Genomic DNA, 25,632 nt, shown 5'->3' on the forward strand with positions numbered 1-25,632 from the left:
CGATCTAGTGTGGGCACATATGTCAACGTTTTCATCTTTTATGGGTACAAATGGTCATTTATTCATATTTAATATTAGTAAATATATTAATCATCTCTATTATATTGATATAGTAATTATGATGAATATTACTATTAAAGTTATTTAATTATATTTTTTATTTTATATCTTCTTTATTTATTTATTTTGCAATAGATTTTAGTTAATAGAGATCATAATTGATATCTTTGGATGCTACAAAGTACAAATAACTTTATGTTTATTATAAAAGAAAAAGTTTAAGTTTTTACATACCCATTTTGGAGGTTATAAATTCATGAATATTAAATGTTAGTTTCAAGTTTTCATTTTTTTTTATGGTTATAAGATGCTATGATAGAGTAATTTTAAGAAAAAATAACTCCTTAACTTTTTATTACTAAATTTACAAAATTTAATTATAAATAAGTTTTTGAATTTTGTAAATAAAAAACAGATAAGTTCTTTTGTACCAATCTTGAACTATCATTAAAAAAATTTGTGTTTTTTGTTTCAATAAATAATTTAATTAATATTTGTGATAAAAAGTTAAAAAATTATGTTATCATGAAAAAAATAAATTTTAAGTAATTATCTAAATTAGTCTCTAAAGATTTTAAAAGTGGACATTTTAGTCCCTAAAAAAAATTAATATACAGATCAATTCCTAAGGTTTTACTCCGGCAGACAAATCAGTCTCTAGTTTATTTTTCGACAGAGTAATTACTCAGATCAGTCTTAAAATATTTAAAAAGTGGACATTTTAGTCGCCCAAAAAAATTAACATACAGATTAAATCTCCAACATTTTTTTTTGTCAGACATATTAGTTTTTCGTCCAAAAAAATAAAATTATTATTATTATTATTATTATTAATTACACAATAATATTGCATCATAATTTTTTTGTATTTTTTGAATAAAAAAAATAATAAATTTATTTATTAGATTCTTATGTATGTATTTATAATATAAAAAGTATATATATATATATATATATATATATATATATATATATAATTTAAGATTAAAACTATTTGATATTTTTGTATTTAATATAATCAAAACATATCCTATTTTAAAAAAAACATATTTGTATTAAAAGTAAATATTTTAATTTACATTTCAAAGCATCATTATTTACCTTACTTGTTTTTAACGAAAAGCGTGTATTAATATGCTGGTGTCGTCGTATCCACATGCACAAAGCTAAATTAATAATAAAGGTTGACATATAGGAAAAGTAAAATGGACGAGACTGTTATGTCTGACAAAAAATAAGTTGGGGATTGATTTGTGTATTAATTTTTTTTTGGACTAAAAAGTCTACTTTTAAAATTTTTGGAGACTGATCTGGGTAATTACTCTGCTGAAAAATAAACTGGAGACTTGCCAGAATAAAACTTTGGAATTGATTTATGTACTAATTTTTTCAAAGACTAAAATGTTTGCTTTTAAAATCCTTAAAAACTGATTTAGATAATTACTCATAAATTTTTTATTTTTTAATTTGAAGATACATAAATTTTTAATTAATTAAAAATATAAAAATGTTTCTTATTTTTTAAAATACAAAATATTTAAAATTTCCAAAATATCTAAAGACATGTTTTTTAAGTAATCAAAAATGTATTTATCTTCGAAATAAAGGATCGAGACGTATTTGTCTTTTTTCGGTTATCTTTTTCGTTGGTATATTTCTTCAATTTCTCGTAAATCTTGGTCATGAGACTTTATTTGGGGTGTGTACTAATACTAGTGTACGATTTGGTGACTCGCTTAGACGCTTATTGCACGTTTCGTGATCTCATCTGAACGTGTAAGCAAGTAACCGAGGAATAATGTAGATTGTAGCTAAAGAAACTTAAGAAATACAATAAGTATTTATTTTTTTTAATAAAAGTAGGGTTGACAATTTATATTTTATTCGCGGATATTTAATCCAGATCAATCCGTTCGGATAGAGTTGTCTATCTGGTCTACTGCGAATAGGGTAAGGTGTGGTGCAGATTTATCTGCGGATAGGGTACGGGTTCAGGGTATAACATGTCATACCCTACCCGTATCCCTAATATATATATATATATATATATATATATATATATATATATAAATTATGTATGTAGTAAAAAAAGTGAATATTGAAGCGACAATCTTCCTCTTATAAAAACTTGAAATAACCACTAAAGTTCGTTAATGATCATATTATTTATAATTTTATGTTAGATTTCTTTAAGATGTTATTATTTTTAATTTAATTTGAACTTAGTTTTTTATTTTCTATTTTATTAATATGTATGAATTTTGAAATTGTTGAATTCTATATTTATTTAAAATTTTTTTATTTTTCTGCATCGGATAGGATAAAGTTTAGAACTTTAAGGTATGGTAGGGTTAGGATTGAAAAATTCTCAACCCACGAATAAAGTAGAATAGAATTTTTTAAAAATTTTCAACCCGCAAATAAAATTAGAGTAGAGTTCAAACTCTACCCTACTTTATCTATGGTCACTTGTCAGCCCTAAATAAAGGTGATAATGTCACTTCAAAATTATTACTGCCATTTTCCCCATACAAACTTTTATTTGGTTTTCCTAAAATAACGCCAAGTTGCATCAGTAAATTTAATAAAAATATGGTTAAATGAGATTGTGATTAGTAATTTTAGAAATGACAAAATTATTTTTTGAAATGTATGTTAACCACATTTATTTTATTTTTTATGATGATTTTTTTTATGTACATTAAAAATTAATAATTAAATCAACTATTATATATTTGTGATATTTAATTATTTATACATATTAATTTATATAATTTTTATTTATTTAATTAAATAATCACTCAACTGATAATTAAAATTATCATGATAAAATAATTAAACATAATAACGTACAATAAACGAACAACTAAAATTATTTACGATTACATGATAAATTTTTTTAATAAGATGTCAAATATATATTTTTATAAATAACAACGAATTGATAATTATTCTTTTATATACACATTAGACAATTGTTTTATGATGTAAGATTTTAATTTTATTGGAATTTTTTTTAAAGAATTCTAACTCATTCATGTGAATTGTTTAGGAAAATATAACATATTTGTTTAAAGTTTTAAGATCTTTTTTTTTTTTGGTGACTAGTTTTAAGATCTAATTCTGACAAGAATAAGTTATTCATAAGAAAATTTATTTTGTTAAAATTTTTAATTCTTATTTCATGCTAAAAGTGAGTATTTGATATTCTCATATAATAAAAATTAACATATAAAATAATTATTATTTCCCTAGTTCATATATTTCTTTTCTATGATCTCTTCTTTCTAATAGTATTGGTGATATTTTAGAAATTTAAAATAGATTTTAAAAAATATGTATAATGTATAATAAAATAAATATTTTAGTAATTTATTCTTAGAAATATTGAAAATGACTTAACTATAGTATCAAAAATATTTTTAATAATACTTTGATATAATATTTCTAAGAATATAAATTTTTTTCTACTCGAAAACAAACTTTACAATCCAATTATTTCAGATAATCACGTTAAAGAAATAAAAAATTCCGATAATATTTCTAATCTTAAATCCATAAGCCATAAACATAAAAAATATCTAAACCAAATAAAAAAAAAATCATTTTAGGAGAAAATATTTTTTAAAAAATCTTGTAACCAAAAATTCCAAAACACAACTTGTTGCGTAAATATATATTGTTGCGTTTTTAACGCTGCGATTTGTTCGGAGTCGAAGATCACCGTGGAGTCTTCCCCAGTTCAAGTCTGTGTCACATTTCATGTATGTCTCTCTCAATTCCAATCTCTTTGCTTTGTTCTTTTGATCAATGTTTCTTTTCTCTTTCTATTGTTTGTTTCCCGAGAAACCAGTGGAAAATATAATGATGAATTTTGCAGAAAAGTTTAGTTGATGAGCATGCTTCTCTGCTGAATTTAGTTGATATACACGCTTTTGAGCTCAATTCATATTTTGCATCTTCTAGCTCTTTATTCATGGCTTTAGGGAAAGAGATCTGACTCTGACTTGTTCATTTCATGTATTGGTTCAGTAAAGTTTTTTATTTTTATTTTTATTTTATTTTATTTAAAAGAAATTCAAGTTCATGTGTGTTTTTTGACCTTGCCCTTTAATCTCAATGGGTATCTGGTTTTTGCCTTCCATTTTCACCTGGTTATGAGCAAAAGTGGACTTCAGTTATGTTGGAAGATTAGTTGTGATGATCGTTGATCAGATGCTACTTAGATGCATAAAGATCTAAGCATTGTGGAAAATGGAGAACACTCTCCTCAAGTTATTTGATTATTTCTAAGTTTTTGATTTGTTTTTGGTGTATTTAACTTCAAATTTGCTTGCTTTGAACACCTTTTACTAGAAAGACTTGAGTGGTTATTTTGATATTTCCCACTTGAACTATAAAGTCTTCTTCCTCTGGTGCTGAACTGTTGATGAAAGTTCTGAATTTTCTTTCTTTTGTTCTTCCCTTGATTCCACATTATAAAATTTTTAGCTAGAGTTAAAAAAGGAAGGTACATTTGCATGGTTTGTTGATGGTAGATGAAATGTAGATCCGATATCTGTTAACATGTACTTATCAATCTTTTTCATTGGGATGCGGCATTGTTATCTGCAGCAAAAGCACAAAGATGGAGGGGACTGTTTTTGCCGCTGCGTTGGAAGGAATGAAGGTTGTAAAGTCTGAACAAGGAGAAATCCTGTCCCAGCCTTTCTTGGATGTATGCAAGCAAATACTGCCTGTTATAGGTGCATGTTCTTTCACTCGTGTTAGATCTTAATGGATTTTTCTCTCTTTGATAAAAATGGATGCAACTTGTTAGTGATTTTGTCAACATAAGATAGGCTTGTGTTCCCAAAGACCCATGAATTGAATTTGCTCGAATAAACTCAATGGATATATTTACATCTATCTTAAACTAGATTTTTCAATTCCAGTTAGAACTTTGTCTAAGACAGTTGTGACTAAATAGGGATTTCATCAGTGAAATATAAGCTATAGTAAAAGTTCAAGCAACCGATATCCCTATCCATAAAAGCAAAACTCATAATTTAAATATAAAGCTGAAGCTTGAAGGGAGATGATTTCCCTCCACATTACTTCCACCTCCATTAATTATAGACTCAACCAAGGAGAACTAGTCCCTTCCATAGTTCCATTACCCCATTGTGTGACCAAACCATGATGGGACTGATTTGATGATGTGACTGGAAAACCCTGTGGATGAACTTCTAAAGAAAAGAGAATATCTACTCTATTTTCTTATGTGGCCTGTTCCTTTGGCTATTTGCATTGTGTGATATTGTTGTTCACTTATCCTCAATGAATTTGCTGTTTGATTCTTTAATTGCTTTATGGTATTTTATACACTTGATTTCTTCTTTGGCATTTGTGTTATCTCTTTTAGCAAAATGCAGAAAAATACTGTTCAGCGAACTAATTTTTTGATTTATTGTGCCAGATAAATTTGGAGCAGCCATGGCCCTTGTAAAATCTGACATAGGTGGTAACATATCGGTATGTTTTTGTCACCTGCTATGTCTTCTCACTCCTACATATCTTTTCTGGTACATAAACCAGTGTATCACTTTATGCATGTTGCAGCTTTAGATGGAATATGTTTTTCAATAAAGTGAAATGTTATGGTTATATGTCTTACCATACCTTCAAGCATATGGCATGGTTTTATGTCTAATACTTTGGAAACCGGCTTGCATGTCCTATTACTATGTATCACAACTTTAATATTATTGGGTTCAAAACTTTTAAGTGATATATGTTCTCACTCTATACTGCGTTGGACAGAGATTGGAATCTAAATATTCCACCAATCCATCCGGATTCAACCATCTGTACAGTTTGGTACAAACAGAAGTTGAAAGTAACACGGCTAAGTCATCATCCAGTTGTACCAATGGACTTCTTTGGCTTACAAGGTAAAGAATAAAGAAGCATTTGTCAAATAACTTATAATTCATATTTGGTATGTCATTCTTAGATTTTGTATTATATGTAACTCTTCCTTTAATTTGTTATGCTTGATTGGCAGAGTATCTTTTCTAAGGGTAAAGTAATGCTCAAAAAAAAAAAAAAAAAAAAAAAACAATACTAGTATAATAGTATGTTGTGTTATGGAACATGTGCTTTCCAATCATTGTGATCAAAGGAAACAAACCATAACACATAGGGACATATAGTATAGTAGTAGTAATGTGTGCACCCATGCAAGAATGGCTATTATGCAATGATGATGAGCAGAGTCAAACCTGGCTCATTCTTTTAAGCTATAAAAAGCCAAACTCATTTTCTTGCTTGTTTTGGTTGAGTCACTTTCTCAAGGTCATAGGGAGAATTCAAACCATTATAATAAGTATCAGCTGAAAGGTAGAAACCTCAGTTATGACGATTTACTCGGATTGATTGCATTTGAGATTATGACTTACGAAGCTTCTGCTAGTTGGGCTTACCTTTCTTAAGGTGTTAGGGAAAATCTAATGTGGTTAACTAATTTTTATTTGTTGGTCAGACCCCCCACCATTTCTTCTCCGAAGCAAATGGTTTGGTCACCTTTGTATTATTGGTTAATGTATTTTAATACAAATTTATTTCCTGACCTTTGAAATCTTCAGGGCAATGGATTTCTTGGTGGCATTGTTCCGAAACTTAATCGAGCATGAAGATTGGTCAATGTCACAAGCATGTACAGATTCATATAACAAGACTTTAAAGAAGTGGCATGGCTGGCTTGCTAGTTCAAGCTTCACGGTAATGTTCTTTTACATGCGTCCTTTTTCTTCTAATTCAGTGATAGAAACACACACACACACACACACACTATGTATATATATTGAAAAGTCATGCTTCATAATAACCCAAGTCTTTCTCATAAGAAATCTCATAATTCTTATATGCTGCATCATAAAATCTTATAGCGAATGCAAGTTTACTATTATGCTGTTTGTTTTCTACAATCTTTGCTGTCTAGGATCTGAATATTTCATGTATAATATAATAATTCAGTGGGAAATGCATTCATCTATTCATGTTGCTATTTCGCTTATCCTAACTTCCAGTAATTTAGAGATGTAATACATACGTCCAGGTTAAATGATCTGGACAATAATCTTAGTCTGAAACTATGAAGTTCTGAGAAGAATGCATGATGGGTTTTAACATGGTCTGTCTGTTAAAATAGTAATACTACACGTTTTTCATATAAGGACACAAATCACTCAATTGAAATGAATGTATTGTTGTGTTAGAAAAAAACACTCTCTCCTTTTTACGTTTAGGGTGGGGCAATGCATTATATAGATCCCAATGTGCTTTTGCAATGTACTAAACATTTTATGTACAGCTAGCAATGAAGCTGGCTCCTGATAGGAAGAAATTCATGGATGTGATATCAGGTTCTGGTGATATCACCGCTGACATAGAGAGCTTTTGTACAAACTTCTCTCCTCTCCTTGAAGAGAATCACAAGTTTCTGGTAAAATATCTTATAATTCTTTAGCTTATAGTTCTTGATTCTTAATGACTAAATTGCCCTTAAGTAAGACATTGAACTATATGAATCATCAAATTCTGGATCAAGCCATATTCCTGTATGTACACACGCACCCCCACATGCATACATTGGTTTGTCAAAGTTTTACTGTTTTAGAACTATGTACCAATGTTAATCCAAAAAGTAAACTACCATTTCTACACATAAAAGTTCAGAATATTGATAAATCTATCTATAAATAAACGAAACTAACTTTGTACCTTTTAGAGATGATTAAATTACCATTTTTACCTAGGAATGTTCAGAATGTCGACAAATCTACTCATGAACAAAATTAACGTATGGGTTTGCTATATAGACACCATTTTCATGGGTACAAAGCTAGTTTCCTTCATTTATGGTTAAATTTGTTAGTGTTTTGAATTTCTATAGATAAAAATGGTAATTTACTGTTAATTCAAATTAATAATTTTAGAAGAGTTTGATTATCATACATGTGTGTTTATAAGATTACAAAGATGATGAGTCGTTGAGTCAAATACTTTTCTTGAAGTGACAATACATGATTAAATCTCTCTTAAATAGTAGTGTATGCAAAACAAGTTAAATCCTTTTTAAAATATAAAATTGTTCGAGTATTTACTAGACTTGTACTTTTGGCATAGGCTCGTTTTGGCTTGGATGAAATGAAGGCATCATGAAGCATGGATTTGTGATCAGAATACTCCAAATGAGTGGCTCTTCCATTCTCATTGTCATTTGTTTTTGAATCTATAGACTCCTATCACTTTTCCTCTATGGATTCATATCAATTTGCAATTTAGCATGATAAACAGTGAGAATATATAATCATGTTCGGCATATTGGATCATGTTGTGCTTGTTGGTGTAAAGTCTTCACATTATATACAATTTGGATAACAGTTGTTTGAACTCCAGTTTATAGCATGTGGCTAACTGGTTATATAAAAGATAGGATTACTGAGTTACAGAAAGAATTTGTCGATTTGAATATGTCTGGTATTTTTAATTTAAGCTGAATCTGATTGTGCTTTATCCCCATATTCTTTTCTTCTACTTTTTTTTGACATGGTTCTCTCCAGGTTTGCTAATCCATATACTCTGATTGATATAGTATGCAATAATGTAATGCAATGCTCTAATTTTATTTAGGGTTAATCATCAAAAATGTTTTGAATTATTTAGTATCCCCAAGTTTATTTTAAGAATAAGGTTTGACACGCTGGTACGTGATGATATTTAGGTATAAATCTAAATATGTCGAAAGAAAGTTTTTTTTAATTAAAATAATTAGACATAGAAAACACATTTATTGGACAAACGTCGGATGAATGTTATATATGAAATGTATCCGACATGTGGATTCGATAATTCGATAAAGTATCTATGTTTCATGGGATTTTCAATAATTTGCTCATTTTTCGATGTGACATGGGATTTTCAATAATTTGCTCATTTTTCGATGTGACATAGTAATTTTCATAATTCGTATTTAATAGCAACATTTATTTTATACTTTTCATCTGGTATAAATTATAATTATATCATATTTATGCAATTTAAGTAAAAAATCTCCATTTTTAATTCCCTTTTGCCTATTCTTTTTCCTTTTTCGGTAAGATATATTGTTGCTTAAAATATAGCCACCGTTCCTGACCCACCTGAGACCACAAACTAACAAAAGACAATCTAAATTAACCGCTTTAATCAATTAGTTTTTTTTTTTTTTAGTCACCAAAAAAAAAAAAACCAATTAGTTTTTTTTTCTTTTCTTTTCTTTTCTTGTCGTTTCTTAGGTTATTCTTAAATACTTGGTGACGGATCAATTATAATTTGTTGAAATAGGCACATGCACATGCAACATTGAGTCCTTATAAATATATTTTTAAGTGTTCTATTTTTGTTTATACTTAAGCTAATTAAATCCACATAGTTAAACTGATCAAACCTCTTTTGTAGGAACTTTGACCAACTAAAAATGTTTGTGTTGATGAAATTGATTTGCTAAATATAGGACTTGAACATTGAAAATTACAGTTGGATCAATCTGTATTTCCACCCCCGAAAACCATTATTTTGTCGCTGGTTTTTGATTTTTGCCTTTAGCCACCGCTAGGGTGGGGCAGTGCATCAAAATCCAGTTCAAGATTCAACATTTTCAACCCTGAAACTCTCACTTTTATTTTGATTAATTGCTTGGATCATTCCAACCAAGCTTGTTATTAGTATTTGTTCTTTGTGATTTGACAACAAAGTCATCTCATGCTTGTTTGAACATTTGTTCTTCAAGGTGTCACCTGGTTAGTGTTTTTATTGCCTTCTTATTATTCTTTTGGGTTTCTTATTATTTCTAAATGAAAATTGGAAATGTACAATTTTTCTTTTCATTTTGATTGAATTTTTTCTATATTGAATGTCATTTACGTAAAAAGAAAAAAAATATATTTTATATATTTTATTTCTCTCTTAAATTTTGACTGTTATTAATTTTATGATTTCTATCGTTTTACTAATTTATTTGGCTAATTTATCATCCTATCTATCTTCAACACTTTTTTTTTTTATTTTAATATCTTTTTCTAAGTAGCACCTCACTTTTCTGAAACACTGAGGGAAAAAAATGATAATGTCACTTCTGTTTTGATAGTGTCATATTTTTTATTCTATAAATTCATATAAAATATAATACGAAAAAATTATTTGAGGAATTATATTATAAAAATAGGAGTGACTATCATTTAAAAAAGAAAACAAAGTAAAATGTTAAATGTATAAAAAAAAAACAGCTGTTATGTTTCTGTGTGTTGTTTTACACATTTTAACGTGTATTTTGTATTTTAGTATATATTTTTTTATAATTGATTGATTTGATAATTAAATTTTGGTGATAAATAGCATGGTTATAAAAATACTTTATAAATACAAAAATCAGTCAACTAGAATAAACAAATGTATGATAGCTAAATAATTAAGCCTGTAACAAAAGAATAATTAATTTTTTACGGTAGAATAATTTTTTTTTATAAACACTATATATTTTTATAAAGTGGCATTTTTTATGTTCATCAGTTCATGTAGGTTGATTAAAAAATATTGCTAAATGGATTATATTGAAGAATGCCTCTTTGATGAGATTATATTTTGGTTGGTTAAGGAATTGAGGACAACTGACTAACGATACAAAGATTATTTGTTTTTTTTTATCAAATCTGATTTTATTTTTTAAAATATATCTTTCAGAAATTTGTAGTGCATCCATTTAAGTTGAAAACACCAGAAAAAGGTGTTTGGTGGAAATACAACATAAACATTAATGGCAACACCAGCACCAGCAGCAAAAGGCCAGGTTAAAGGCCTCCTTAAAGGGCTTAGATACATATCCCAAATCTTTGGTAAGTCCAATTTCCTACATGTACAGACCAATTTTTGAAAATAATATATAGTTTCCTTAACATATTTGGCAAGGGTGACCATATTTGTGTGCTCTTTTTTGGTTGGGTTTACAATATTTGTTTCCTTTACAAAAATATTTGGCATAAATTTGGAACTCATGATTTGTTTCTTCTTTTCTTCGTTGATAATAATGTGCATAATTTTTTGAAAAGAAAAAAAAAAAAGAATCTTTTAAGTTGCATATCACTAATAAATAATAATAATAATTTTGTAGAGGAAGAAGAAGAAAATGAGATTCAGATTGGGTTCCCAACTGATGTGAAGCATCTGGCACATATTGGATGTGATGATAACGCTGCAAATAAACCAAGCTGGGTAAAACACTATGGTTTCTCTTTCTCCTTAATAATTCATGGTGTCATGAGATTTGATAATTTTTTAAGAGAACTAATTTTTAATTAGTTAACATTAGTTAATTTATCTTTTCAATTCTAAAAATTCTCTTTTTTGAGAATTCAAGGTTTACAATTTAAAATTTAAAATAAAAAAATTTATAATTTATAATTTAGAATTTAAAATAAATAAATAATTTTAAAAATTTTGACTAATGTTGGTTAGAAAAAATTAATTTCCTAACCTTACTCATTTTGTAATATGAAACATAAAAAACACTCTGCAGATGACTGAGTTTAAAGAGGCAGAAGATCCACCTTCACCAGAAAAACCAAAAGCCGCAAAATCTGCCAAACCAACTGAAGGTAAATTACTTGAGATGATAAAGACTCTTATTTTTTAAACGTGTGTAAACATAGTAAAATGGAATTACTTGAGATGATAAATGGCTTAAGGTTTTGGATTCAAATTTTAAAAATATCAATTATGCAGTAACTTTTTTATATCGATATAAGAATAAAGTTGAAAGAATATTTGTATGCTCACCAATATTGTTGCATGCATAACCCATGTTAGTTCTTGAACAAATAATTATGATTGAGTCCAAGTGTTTGTAAAGTGTATTCGATAAGTGTGGAGTTTGAGTAACATGATATTTTTGCAGATAACCGAAAGGCGAAGCTCCCTCCTGCAGAGCCTCGAGCGAATTCGATGACAAGCAGTTCTGAGATGTCGTGCATGGATCAAAGTTCCGAAGCATCCAAGCCACCAAGAAGGAATCGATCTTCGGATCCATCAGACCCAGCTAGAAAGCATCGTCGTCACAAATCTGAGGACCCAAAGCTATCAGAAACCTCCGAAACTCCTGGGAAGCACCGGCACCATAGATCAGAAGAAGAGAAGACACCGTCGTCTGATTCCACAGAAACTTCTAGAAGGCATCGCCGTGACCGTGACCGTGAGCATCATCATGGATCAGAAGAAGAGAAGCCACCATTGTCAAATTCCACGGAATCTTCTAGAAAGCAAGAGGAAGAGAAGTCAGAGTCCAAAGAATCTTCTAGAAGGCGTCGCCATAAATCAGAGGAAGAGAAGTCAGAATCTTCTCGAAAACACAATCGCCACCAGGGAACAGAAGAGGTGAAGTCACCATCATCAGAATCAACAGAATCTTATAGAAAGCAAAAGGGAACAGAAGAAGTGAAGTCGCAGTCTTCGGAATCCACAGAATCTTCTAAGGTGCTGCTGTCATCGGAATCCATAGAATCTCCTAAGAAGCAAACGGAAGAAGTGAAGCCACCATCATCAGATTCCAAAGAATCTACTAGAAAACATCGTCACCACAGGTCAGAAGAAGAGAAGTTGCAATCAGATTCTACAGAACCTTCCAGAAGGCATCATCGCCGTGAATCAGGAACAGAAGAAGAGAAGATACAAACAGATTCAACGGAAACTTCTAGAAGGCATCGTCGTCGTGAATCTGGAACAGAAGAAGAGAAGTTTCAATCAGATTCCACGGAAACTTCTAGAAAGCATCTTCATCGTCATCGTGAATCTGGAACAGAAGAAGAGAAGTTCCAATCAGATTCCACGGAAACTTCTAGAAAGCATCATCATCGTCCCCGTGAATCTAGGACAGAAGAAGAGAAGCTCCAATCAGATTCCACAGAAACTTCTAGAAAGCATCATCAACGTCGCCCTGAATCTGGGACAGAAGAAGAGAAGCTCCAATCAGATTCCACAGAAACTACTAGAAAGCATAATCATCGTCGTCGTGAATCTGGAACAGAAGAAGAGAAGTTCCAATCAGATTCCACGGAAACTTCTAGAAAGCATCACCATCGTCGCCGTGAATCTGGAACAGACGAAGAGAAGCTACAATCAGATTCCATAGAAACTTCTAGAAGGCATCGTCGCCGTGAATCCGGAACAGAAGAAGAGAAGTTCCATTCAGATTCAACGGAAACTTCTAGAAGGCATCACCGGGAATCTGGAACAGAAGAAGAGAAGTTCCAATCAGATTCTACGGAAACTTCTAGAAAGCATCACCATCGTCGCCGTGAATCTGGAACAGACGAAGAGAAGCTGCAATCAGATTCCACAGAAACTTCTAGAAGGCATCGTCGCCGTGAATCCGGAACAGAAGAAGACAAGTTCCAATCAGATTCAACGGAAACTTCTAGAAGGCATCACCGTGAATCTGGAACAGAAGAAGAGAAACCACCAACATCCTCAACAAGCAAAAGCTCGCATAGGAGAAAGTCAAAAACATCATCGTCTGAGGAAAAGGAAGGCTCTTCAAGGAGATCGTCGAAAAGTAATAAGAGTTCTTCGAAGGAAGAGCTGAGTGAATCTTTGCGCGACGTTGAACCAGAACCTGAATCCTAACATGAAATGGGTACCACTACCAATTAGAGAAAATGAGTCGTAGGGGTCCAGAAGGTTATTACTTGTTACTAAGTTTTTAGTTTGACAGAAAAATGTCTTTAGAGACACAGAAAAAGAGAGAGAGTTTTCAGGGAGACAAATTACAATTGCTTTTGGCTAATTAATTTCTTGTTATGATAATGTTTGATTACTACTAGAGTTGGGCATGCCAACTCGTTTAAACTGTAATTCACAGCATTTAAATTCGTCATTTTTGTATGTGCATTTTTAGCGGGCTTTTTAATCTTTAATTTACAGGTTAAATGGGTTGAGCTCGCAATCTAACAACTTTTCTAAATTTTTCTTTAGGCAACGAGCATGTGAGAATTAAACTATTTTCTTTTATATTTAGATACAACTCATAATATTATAAGTAAAAAGAAATAATAATATAAAATAAAAAATAGAAGGAAATATGTTGGCCCGTTAACTGGCAGACTAAAACGGTGCAGATTTTAAAAAGTAATTAAAAGAATTTTATAAAGACAGACAAAAAGCTTACCATTTATAGGGGTCATTTTGAATAACCATGCCATATGGTCACCTTCAATAGGGAGTCCCTATATTGAAAAAACTCATACGGAGGTTTATGACGAAATATACCACATAACTTTGCAGTTTTCAAAAGGGAAACACACATGTTTCTCTTTACACACCATTGGTCACAGAAATATCTTCTTTTTTTTTTTTTTTTTCATTTTGTAGTACACACCAGAAATGGAATCTAGTTTCCTAATCCTACAACATTGTTTGGGTGCATATTTTCCTTGTTGCAAGTTTTTATAACACAATCTTTGTCACCTGTCTTCATTACAGGCGAAAACCTGAGACCAAATGTATCATCATCATCAGAACACTTCTTTGCTGGTGGTTTGGGTGTTTCATTATGCCGTGAAAGCTCTCTTTGGTTTCCACAGAGAGTGAATATGTTTTGAATTCTCATTAATCTATCATCACATTCCTCTGAGCTTTCCAATGAATCTGCAGCAACACTAGAGGACTTGTTGCTGTCAACAACAGTGCATACTCTCTTCTCCTCTATTACTTCTTTCTCGACTTCCCTGCCTTCATCTTCATGATCATGTTCTTCTTCTTCGTCTTCGAAAACTGTACTAAGACATAGTCCTTTTCCAAAGAATGGTGTACAAACAGTGCCATCTTGTACCTCATTCAAAGGATTTGTGAAAGGTTGATTTGAAATGTCTTGCATAACATTGTAATCACTCTTAGATAAGCCGACGATTTTTACTTCGCGGGGAAGTGGCTGTTCCTGATCATCCATGTCCAAATCCATTGATTTCACCATCCCCGGATCCTCCTCGCTTTTGTATATTCGCAACAACCTTCTCATAAAACCATTTGACTCCATTTCCTTTGATACATTTACCTCTTTACATCCCTCACTGGAGTGAGCCAGCTTCAATTCTATTTCTATTTCCTCGAGTCGCTTTCTCAGAAGTTCAACTTCCTCCTCCTGCTGCAATAACCTTTCTTCCATTCTCCTTTTCTCCAATTCAACAAACTCATTGGTCATTCTTTGGCACTCCTCCAGCTTCTTCTCTAACTCCTGTCTCATAAGCAGAGTTCGTTCATTTACCTTCAAGTTAATCTCCTCCTCGCTTTCGGAAGTTCCTTTAGCTTCTGTGATCTCCAGTCTAGCTCTTAATGCAGCAATCTCTTCTTCTTTCTTTAGAAGCTTTTTGTGCGCTTCATTTCGCTCTTTCTCTCTGAGCTTGTTTTCCATTTGCAGCTTCAAGATAAATTCATCCATTGCAGCAATTCTCGAGCCCAAAATGACAGCGGAAGAGGATTCCTCCTCCTTGCCCGGGGTATGAGGGCCGCGGACTATGCACTTTGCTTTTGCACCATATTCAAGTGTGGAGATTGTCTTGTGTATTTCCTTAGGATCGGGACTGGCACAGAGTATCATTAAGATTTTCGACTTGTCATCTTCAAACGAATCCTTTACCGAAAAAAAAAAAAAAAAGATACTTTAATGAATTAATACTATAAAAAAAAATAGAACAGGACACCATATAATGGACAGAACTAATGGCTAGAATTACCTGCAGAAGCATGGTAAGTTTGCTGTCCCTAAAGGGCACGTGAGAATCGCCATTTGCAATGGACTCAACCACTCTCTTTAGGGCTATATTTCCTTGATTGATTTTGGCAGTCTATAATTCCATTGAAAACATGATGCTCAGCAGAGAACTACTACATGATCCGAGAAAAAAGAACACAGTCAAGGTGAAAATATTACCTGCATTTTGGCCTCAAAGCCAGTTTGGCCGGCTTGCTCAATATTTTCTGATCCGGCCATATCTACAAGCATTAGCCGTCCTCCGACAGTTGGGACATCAAGGATTACCTGTGTAAAGTGGAACATATGGTGGTTATCAATAACCAAGTAAACTGAATAAATTATTATCAGAACTAATCACCTTCTGAAGTAACCTTACCATGCAGTGACTTCTAGAACTCCTGTCATTGCAGAGTGTGCTTTTAACAATCCTTCGCTTCTCCACTTTCTGAATTTCTTTTGAGATCTTCCCTGCTTCGTTTCCAGATATATATGTTGCATTCTTTGCCTTTTTCCCCATCACTTCAAGTTTTGCCTACAAGCAAAACAACCTAAGTAAGAAACTAGAAACTAGAAACTAAAAATTGATTGATTGATTAAAATATAATTGTTCAGTCAATACTTCCATTCTAGCAAAATATTGGGAAGAGCTACTCTATATAACTATAGAGAACTCAAATAATCTCTTGCTTATTTCATCCATTAAAGTTTCCATACTACACATACAAGCAGCTACTCACTATCCTATCATAATGTTTTAAACAAAGCCAAGCAAATGAAAATAAGTTGGGCATATTCTCAATTTTGAATTTTCCCCTTCCTCACAAAGCTTCTTGTTTTCGCTCTACTGAGTAACAAGATTGCTCTATACATAGTTACATACTCTTGCAATGGTGCATTAAATGAATATACAATTTTCCTCTCTGCAGCTTTGAATTCACTTCTTTTTTTCATTGCATATTTTCAATAATTTAGTAGTTGGAACCCACAAAATAAGGAAATAATTTTCATTTGTTATATTATACATGCAAGTATACAACAGAATTTAACTGAATTACATAACAATCCTACAGATTAATCCAATTGAAGCAGAGAAAACAGATAAAATAATCCACAAAGACAGATCATATTACCTTGGAACCACTTCCCTTAGGCCATCCCAATCCAAACCCTGCTCCGCCGCCACCATTGGTGGACAAAAGATCATAAATCTCTTCATTGTAGATCTCCAAAACAGTAACCTGAACAAAATTCCCAAACCCAAGACCACCACCGTTTCCATCCCCACCCTCATCTCCAAGAATGTCCCTCAAAGATCTATACACAATCCCTGGCTCCTTTGAGCACCCAAACATAGTGTGACTCTTTCCGGAACCGGTCGGCCCATACATCATAATTGTGCACTTCTCCCCAAGCTTCACCGCACTGATTCTTGATTCCACAAACTTCTTGTAGAATTCATCAAGACCTTCTTCCTCAGACACAGAAACTCCATCAAGGGTGAAGTCTCGGTACCCGAAATCAGCTTTAACGCGGATACTCTTGGAGCTTGAACTGGTTTGAATAACGGGTAAAGGCTTGTCCTTTCTATCAGGGTAGTCACGGATTCTTGCAATTACTTCAACAGGGTGCTCCGGTGGGAGTTCCTTGTTGTTGAGATTGTTGGGATTCGGAGAAGGGTGTGGCTGTTGTTGTTGTTGTTGTAATGGGGTTTTGGGGGCATTGAAGTTGAGGCGGTGCTTGGAGTGAGGGGTTTTCAACTGGGTGGAGTAATGGTTTGGTTTGGGAGAAGGGGTTGGAGCCATTGATGAAGAAGAAGAAGAACAAGAAGAAGAGGAGACAGAGAGCGAGAATACCCAGAGAGAAATTGAGAAGAAAGATTGAAACTTCGGGGTTTAATTGCAACCTTAGATGAGAAACAGAGAGCAAAATGTTCAAGAAATGCGAAATCGAGATGATGATAATGGATGGTGAAGAAAACGGAGCAATTGGAGAAGAAAGGGTTTTTGAAATTGTTCAACCAAGATGTAGCCGTTGAATGCTCTAACGTCTATTTTTAATTTATGTTACCGTTGAATTTTTTCCTTTCTTTTCTTTTTTCAACTTAGAAGAGCTTTTGTGTTTTTATTGTTGTTTTTTGAAGTCTTGCTAACATGTGTAAGAGCACATTTAAAAACACTACAAATAAAATTGTTTTATTAAATATTATTGAATTTTTTTTTACATTTTTAATGTATTTTAAAATTTTATGATTATATTATTAAAATATATCCTTAAAATACAAAATAATTATTTTTTATTTTTTTATTTTTCCTTGTCAAAAAATTACAAAAAGATATTATTTATACATATTTTCTATAACATTTTTAAATGTTTATACGTTTTGTTTATTTGTTCTTATAATGTATTTTGGAAAAAAAATTATTAACAAGAAGATATACATAACACCTAAAACTGTCAAAAAATATGTTTAAATCACATTTTGGTAATAATAACCTGAAAATAATTTTAAATAAATCTATGACCCAAGAAAGAAATTGAGAATAAGTTTAGGTATGAAATTACTTACGATAAATATTAGAGTTAAGTACGATTTTAGTTCTTAAGATAGGGGTTGAAAATTTTTTTCGTTCCTAATCTTTTTTTTTTTTACTTATAAAATCGTCCCTAAAGTTTAACATAATTTTAAAACCGTCATTTTTACCAAAATTTTAATTTTTATTACCAAATTACCCCTAACTAAAAAAATATAAAAGAAAAAAGAAAAAAAAATGGGTTAAAGGGATAGGGGGAAGGGGGTGGAAGTGTTCAGGGAAGAAAGACGGGGAAGGAAATCCGCCGCCAGCCCTCAAGAGTGTCGTCATCCCTCGCGATTTGCACCGTCGCAGTGCCTCTCTCGTGATTCGCAGCGCCGCCGACTACCGCAAAACCGTTCTTGTCGCGATTCGCAGCACTGCCAACCACCACAGTGTCCTCCTTGTCGCAATTTGCAGCGTCGCAACCACTGCTGCAGCCCTTTCCACACGATCCGCCACCACCGCTGCAACTCTCCTCCCTTCGCGATTCGCAGTTCACCGCCGCAGCCCCTACCCCCCTCCCGTGCAACCCTTCCTCTCGCGATTCGCAGATCACCTACTCTCCCTCGAGGTCCCTGTAGTGCTGTTTCAATTTTTAATTCCTTTTTTCTTTAATTTTTCAGATTTAAAGGAAGGTGTTTTGGTTCTGTTTATTCCATTGTTGTTGTTGTTCTGGTTGCTTCTGTTTATTCTTTTTTTATTCCATTGTTGTTGTTGATGCTTTTGGTTTCTTTTGCTTTTGTTTCTTTTGTTGGAGAGGAAGGCAAGACTCTGCTTTGTTGTCTTCTGGTTCTCAATGTGTATTGTCTTATTTATCTTCTGATTGCCTTGTTTACCTGCTTTCATTATTCATGTGTATTGCTTCTACTTCTGCTTTTTGTCTTGTTTATCTGCTTTGGGTTGCTTCTGATTCTGCGCTTCTGTGATGGAGAAAAAGAAAAGGAAGAATAGAAAATGAGAATTTTGGGGAAGAAGGGGAAGGACATTTTGGTCCAAAGAGTAATTTTAAAATCAAGTTAAACCTTAGGAACGATTTTGTAAATAAAAAAAAAAAGTTCAGGACGAAAAAAATTTTCAGTCCCTACTTTAGGGACCAAAATCGTACTTAACCCTAAATATTAATATTGGGTTGAAATTCACTATATATATTTAGTAAGGGATGTATTTGATAAAATTTTTTATAAATACCTGTATAAACTTTAATATTAGCATAATATGTATTAAAGAGCAATACTACATGACTAGCATTATTATTTTTTGTCAGAAATAATTTGAGCCCATATTTATAGATATTTTATATACAAGAAGCATATAAATTTGCACCTATATTTACCAAAATTTTGCACACAAAAATTAATACAATTTACACCCACGTTTTTTAAAATTTGCACACATGAATTAATAAAATTTATTTGTTAAAAATAATTTAGTATTTGTGCTGGTCAAATGATGACCAAAACCACTAAAAGTTGCTGAACCCCTGTAATACCCTACCACACAGAGATTTACGCTTAAGTTGTAAATCAGAGGTAGCAAGGTATTACGAACTCTAAAAGCAAAAAGCATATATAAGTCTAATTGAAAGAAATTGTAACTAGAAGCCTTGAAGGAGAAGCTAAACAAAAGTATAACAGAAAATTGCGTCACTCATGTCTGGTAAGCATAAAAAGGATAACAACGATCGAACGGAAATGATAGCATATAAATATAAAGAACAGAATTCCAAAAGATACAGATATCCAAGCTCCATACTCAACCTACGAAACTAAGATAGGCTAGAGTATAAATACCCGTTATAGCAAGTAGGACTAAGCCACGACTACTACCCACTTAACCTAGAGCAAGTGGAATAAACCACTACTGTTGCTACCACCCAGGCGGGTGTTTAAGAATTTAACCCGGAACAAGTGGAATAAACCACTACTGCTGCTACTGCCCAGGTGTCTCATCACAAACCCGGAGCAAGTGGAATGAACCACAACCCTTGCTACTGCCCAGGTATCTCATTTCAAAATTCATTCTCAATATAATTTCAATTCAATCAAGAAAAATCATAATTAAAATCAATCCCATCATCACCATCAATCATATCTCATTCTACATTTTCAACTCTTCACACTCTTCATAAACTTCCTTCCACTTCAATTTAGTCTTCTCTATAATATAACTCTTCTTCCGTAATCTAACAACTAGCATTTGGGTCTTAAATAGAAGTTACAGAGGTCTAAAAATGCTAGAAGAATGATTGATAGTTGAAAATTTGTGAATTTTCAATAAAACAGTAGTTTTGGAGGTTTACAAGCTTGCCGGGAAGGTCAAACAGTTAAAACAGAGTTTTAGTGTGAAGGTTCCAGAAGGCTTAGAGAAGGGGGTTGAATCTATGGCATTCTTTAACTTTTAATTTTTAAGCCTTAAAGATAGAACTTTAAACCTGATTTCTGTTGATCTACGCAGCGGACTAATCAGGAGACAATTTTATTTTTTTTGTCTTATAAAACCAGAAAACAGAACTAAAACAGAGAAGAGGAAGAAGAAGAAGAAGATGACACAACCATATATCCTAGTTTAGTTTCTTTGTGCAATGCAACCTACATCCAGTCTCCACCACAACATTGGTGGAATTTTCACTATAATCCAAGTATTACATATAACAATTTCCTAGGACTCAACTCAATCCTATCTGGGCACACAAGCTTCAACATAAACCTGACTTGGCTATGCTAATACCTAGACTCACTACACTAAGTGCTTACCTAACTTAGCAAGGGATACTTCTCAGGTATATAACACAAGACAGAAAATACAACCGATAGAAATCTGAAATCACTATTGACTTTTTTCTCAAGTGTATCTCTCAGCCTTTTTTTCTTTATGGCTTTTTCTCATTGCCTCTCTTTCTTGCTTTTACCTCACAAAGAAAACTAAGAAAGATATACATTGAAATAGAAATATAAAACAGTAAAACATGAAGGAGATTGATGAATCACAGCTTTAACTTTATGCACTAAACCCAGCATCTAAACTCATAACTTTGTTCTTTATCTTGGCAAAGTGCTCCCTTTAGTGTAGGTGCAATGTTTCCAAGACTTTAAACTCTATTGTAAGGTTTCTCTCTTCTCTCAATTTGGGTTCTCTCTCTTTCTCTATCAAACAGATCCCAATTTTTCTTTTGTACCTTAGGTTGAGCCACGATTGGGGTTCCTCTTGAGTAAACTTCTTGGATTTTGAGCTTTGATCAATCAGCCCTTCTTTTTCTTTAATCAACCTCTAAATTAGGGATTTCAAATCTGATTTATTTGCTTGACCAAGGGCAACAGAGCAGCAGAGATGATATTCCTCATTGATAATCCCAAATCTAGACCCTTAAAAATGTGCTTTGGCCCCAAGTAACAACTTGAGCCTTTGATTCACAGTAGGGATAATTAGAAGCTACTTTCTCAATTTATCCCAAATTGGCATTACAGAGAGTTGGTGAAAAAGTGAAAAAATCAACTTGCATGCAAATAGAAATAAATAACCTTTAATTTATGACCTAGCTTAACATGCCTCTTATTAGTGTGATTGGACATTGCTTTTCTTGATTGACTTTCTCTTTCTTTCTTCTCTTGTGATAGAGCTCGAAGAAGAAGCTCTCTCTCTCTCTCTCTCTCTCTCTCTCTCTCTCTCTCTCTCTCTCTCTCTCTCTCGTGTTTGTCCAAGGTGAGCTTGAGAAGCTTAACCTAGGATTGATTTACTGATGCTTGAAACAATTTGGGCTCGGTTAGGATTAGATATTCTGTTTAGCCTATTCGATTTCCTTGTTCCTTTCCTTTGGGCTTTGTTTGTGGATCAAAGCATTCTCTAGCAATCTTTATTTCTTTGTTCCAATTGTTTGGGCTATAGCTTCTTTACTTTTGGGCCTGCATCACTATCACAAGCAATCAAAACCATTTGGGTGTTTAACCCATTAAACCAATATTTGTCATCATCATTAAATTAATTGAATTCTCAACTTAACAATTTCTTTCTTAATGACAAACATTTTTAAAAGGAGTATAATCAAAGATATTTAAACAGACGTGATTTAAAACGCTTCCCTTTGATGATTTTATTGATTTTTTATTTTCTCCCCTTTTCTTTTCTAAGGGTTGCTCCCTCCTGAGTTTGTGCTCTTCTTTGATTTCCTGTTTATATATTTACATAAAAATAGCACAACTATTCACAGCATAAACAATCTTGTATAATAATTTTAACCAATAAAACCAAGCACCTTCAATATGTATGCACAAAGTATAGATTGGAATTGAGCAATCCTTCAAGAGTTCCAAAATAGAGTATGTACTTGAAATAGAGCATGTCAAAAAAATTATTTTGAGCTCAAAAACAGAGTATGCCTAATCATTTTATATGCATCCAGATAAGGGATTTTCAATCAAAAGTCATCAAAACAAGATCATCACATGCCAGATCTCACATGCTACTGTTACTCCCCCTTTTGTCATTAAGAGAGACAATGGAGTCAGCCACGGACCTGCAATAGATTTAGTTAGGGTTCAAGTTTCATTATAAACTAGATAACACCAAAACAAAGTAAAAGAGTAGTTAATTGTTTACAGCCATCCAAGGATAAAATAGAGTTTTAAACAAACTACAAATTTTCTAAGAGACAAAATATCCAAATGCATATATCAGCAACAAGAGACATTCTCAAGCATCCGAACCATCCTCCTCAGAATCAACAGGTTCTTCTTGGTCAGTGGCCATGGTGTCATCCTCATGGATGTTGTCAATGAATTTCATAAGAACTGCCACTCTGTCTCTGGACTTTCTGAGAAAGTTTTCATGCTTGACTTCAAGTTTCCTCTGTTCTTTGCTCAGAGAATCAGATGGTTCAATTCAGAGATGAACTCTTAGACAACATCCTTCACAACTCCATATAGAAGTGATTTATGACTAGTGGAACCAGAAGTCCCCGAGGCAGAGGAAGGATGAGATTCATCAGGATCATAGTCATCATCATCATCATCAAGGACCATCTTTTTAGTTTGAGTAGGCCCCTTTTTCTGTTGTTTCACTGAACCACGTCTTTTTAGATATGAGTATCTATTTTCATATGACTCATTTGACAAGTCAACACCAAATTGTTCAAAAATACAAGTTAAGAACATTCCATAAGGAAGAGCTATATCTTTTTCACTCCTTATGCAGTCAAACATATGCCTCACCATTAAGTATGCAAAATGTAACACCCTACCACACAGAGCTTTACACCTAGGATGTAAAACAGAGGTGGCGAGGTCCTACGACCTCTAAAATAATATATATATATATATAGTATAATAATTGAAAGGATTTAATATATGAGGAGCCTTGATGAAAATGTAAAGCAAAAATCACAAAATATAAAAGCGCAACATTCAGAAAATGTGGTTACTTGCATACGAAGAAATCTAAAGTCCACTAACATAATTATACAAAAGATAAGAGTAGAAGATCAAGAGTACAAAATAACAAGCTCCCAACTCAGCCTACGAAGCTAAGTCCCAAAATGCACATACATAAACCCTAGTTCTCTATAAAACCTCTAAGAGGTACATAAACAAAGCATTCTTATACACAAGAGGAGAAATTATAAATTTATACATAATAATATCAAAATAACAAAAGGAAACCTCAAAGTAAACCACTTCGCTGCAGAAACTCCAGACGCCTACCGACGTGCCTCTCGACCTGCATCTGAAAAATGACAACACAGTATGGAATGAGAACCAGAGGTTCTCAGCATGGTAAAGGTACCACACACATAAGATATAAGGTCCTAGGAATGCCAGAGGCAATCCTAAAATGCCAACATTCAGATTATAAAACTTAAGAATTAAAACTGAAACCATAAATAAGGGTGGTTTTCTAAGGATTCCTAAACTTAACCAAATACTTTAACCTAATCCTCCATCATCCTCTTTCCTCTAAAACTTCCATCACCAATATAATCACACAAACAAGCAAGCAGACAATAACAAACACAATTAGGATAAAAGTAATGCAAGTAGCACGTATACAAGTAAGCATATGAAAGTCACATAGGCATTCCCAATTAGAGCATGCATAAGCAATTCAAGAAATATGCTTATGATGCATGCCTATCCTATGGCTGTTGATATCAACTGCCGGTTACTTAGCCAGCTCGACATGTTCTAGTAGCTAACCATGGACAGAACACTAAACACGGAGCAAGTGGGACAACGCCTCAACCCTTGCATCTTACCCGTGTACCCAGAGCAGGGGACAACTTCACCCTGCCTCTTACCCAGGCAGTGTTACATTCTCGGCCCGGAGCAAGCGGCAACAGAACACAACCCTTGCGTCTTACCCGAAGCCTTGAATTTTCCCGGAGCAAGTGGATAACACCACTGCATCTTACCCGGCTTATTGACTCTTACACGGAGCAAGTGGATAACACCACTGCATCTTACCTGGAGTCACGTACAGAAACACACTCTTATTATCATTACTATTCATTCATTCATCTATTCATTCTCAATTCAAATCCGGAGCAAGTGGATACAGCACTGCATCTTACCCGACAATCTCGCATCTTACCTGGAGCAAGTGGTTAACACTACTGCGTCTTACCCGGAGGCACATTGATGCGTGGCAGAAGTTAGACCAATTAAGAGAATCTTAATAAGAGAAATGCGTTGCAAGTATATCCCTTAACCAGCTAAAGTCTGCCTCACCAATTTAAAAAGGGTTGTCACAAATTTTAGAATTAAAAAATACTGGGAGTATGAGTCCCAGGTCGTCTCCCAACGAGTTGCAGGAAAGCGTGCTATTTTATTAACTAGAAGTTTTCCAGAAAAGTTAAGTTTTGATAATGAGTAAAATTAATTGTAAATTAAAACAATAAAAATAAACTAAGAATAATTATTGATATTCTAAATAAAAAGCCTTGACTGGGGAGAATGATTAATTGGAAGTTCTATCCTTGTTGGAATCTTCTCAAATGTAGTGTAAAGAGGTGGTTGTTTTCACTTAGTTAACCGTTACTAAATAAAGGAAAGTCAAGTGGTTGAGCTAACTCTTAATCGCAAATCCTAGTCCTCTCCCTTGGGAAAGTCGAGCGTTAGTAGGTACAGAATTAGCCAACAACGTCCAATTTAACTAGCACTTGAGCATTCCAACTCAAGTGTCTTCTCT

At 32.9% G+C, this 25,632-nt stretch overlaps 3 protein-coding genes across 3 annotated transcripts; 2 read left to right on the top strand and 1 right to left on the bottom strand.

Moving 5' to 3' along the window:
* The first annotated feature begins 3,701 nt into the window (after positions 1-3,701).
* Positions 3,702-8,558, top strand: LOC107618958 (glycolipid transfer protein 1). Its single transcript, XM_016321151.3, has 7 exons — positions 3,702-3,824; positions 4,675-4,805; positions 5,519-5,574; positions 5,863-5,993; positions 6,687-6,822; positions 7,415-7,546; positions 8,230-8,558. Exons 2-7 carry the CDS (start codon positions 4,688-4,690, stop codon positions 8,263-8,265), a joined length of 609 nt encoding a protein of 202 aa, XP_016176637.1. The 5' UTR covers positions 3,702-3,824; positions 4,675-4,687; the 3' UTR covers positions 8,266-8,558.
* Positions 8,559-9,665: 1,107 nt separating this feature from the next.
* Positions 9,666-14,008, top strand: LOC107615817 (uncharacterized). The gene is made up of 5 exons (XM_016317845.3): positions 9,666-9,884; positions 10,825-10,976; positions 11,252-11,352; positions 11,657-11,735; positions 12,035-14,008. Exons 2-5 carry the CDS (start codon positions 10,898-10,900, stop codon positions 13,756-13,758), a joined length of 1,983 nt encoding a protein of 660 aa, XP_016173331.2. The 5' UTR covers positions 9,666-9,884; positions 10,825-10,897; the 3' UTR covers positions 13,759-14,008.
* Positions 14,009-14,362: 354 nt separating this feature from the next.
* LOC107615818 (P-loop containing nucleoside triphosphate hydrolases superfamily protein) lies at positions 14,363-17,909 on the bottom strand. Its single transcript, XM_016317846.3, has 5 exons — positions 17,014-17,909; positions 16,260-16,415; positions 16,061-16,168; positions 15,864-15,974; positions 14,363-15,760 (listed from the first exon to the last, which is right to left on the bottom strand). The coding sequence occupies exons 1-5, from the start codon at positions 17,683-17,685 to the stop codon at positions 14,522-14,524; spliced, it is 2,286 nt and encodes a 761-aa protein (XP_016173332.2). The 5' UTR covers positions 17,686-17,909; the 3' UTR covers positions 14,363-14,521.
* Positions 17,910-25,632: the final 7,723 nt, after the last annotated feature.

The sequence above is a fragment of the Arachis ipaensis genome, chromosome B9 (genome assembly GCF_059453495.1).
Source record: "Arachis ipaensis isolate K30076 ecotype BB chromosome B9, ASM5945349v1, whole genome shotgun sequence".
Lineage (NCBI taxonomy): Eukaryota > Viridiplantae > Streptophyta > Magnoliopsida > Fabales > Fabaceae > Arachis > Arachis ipaensis.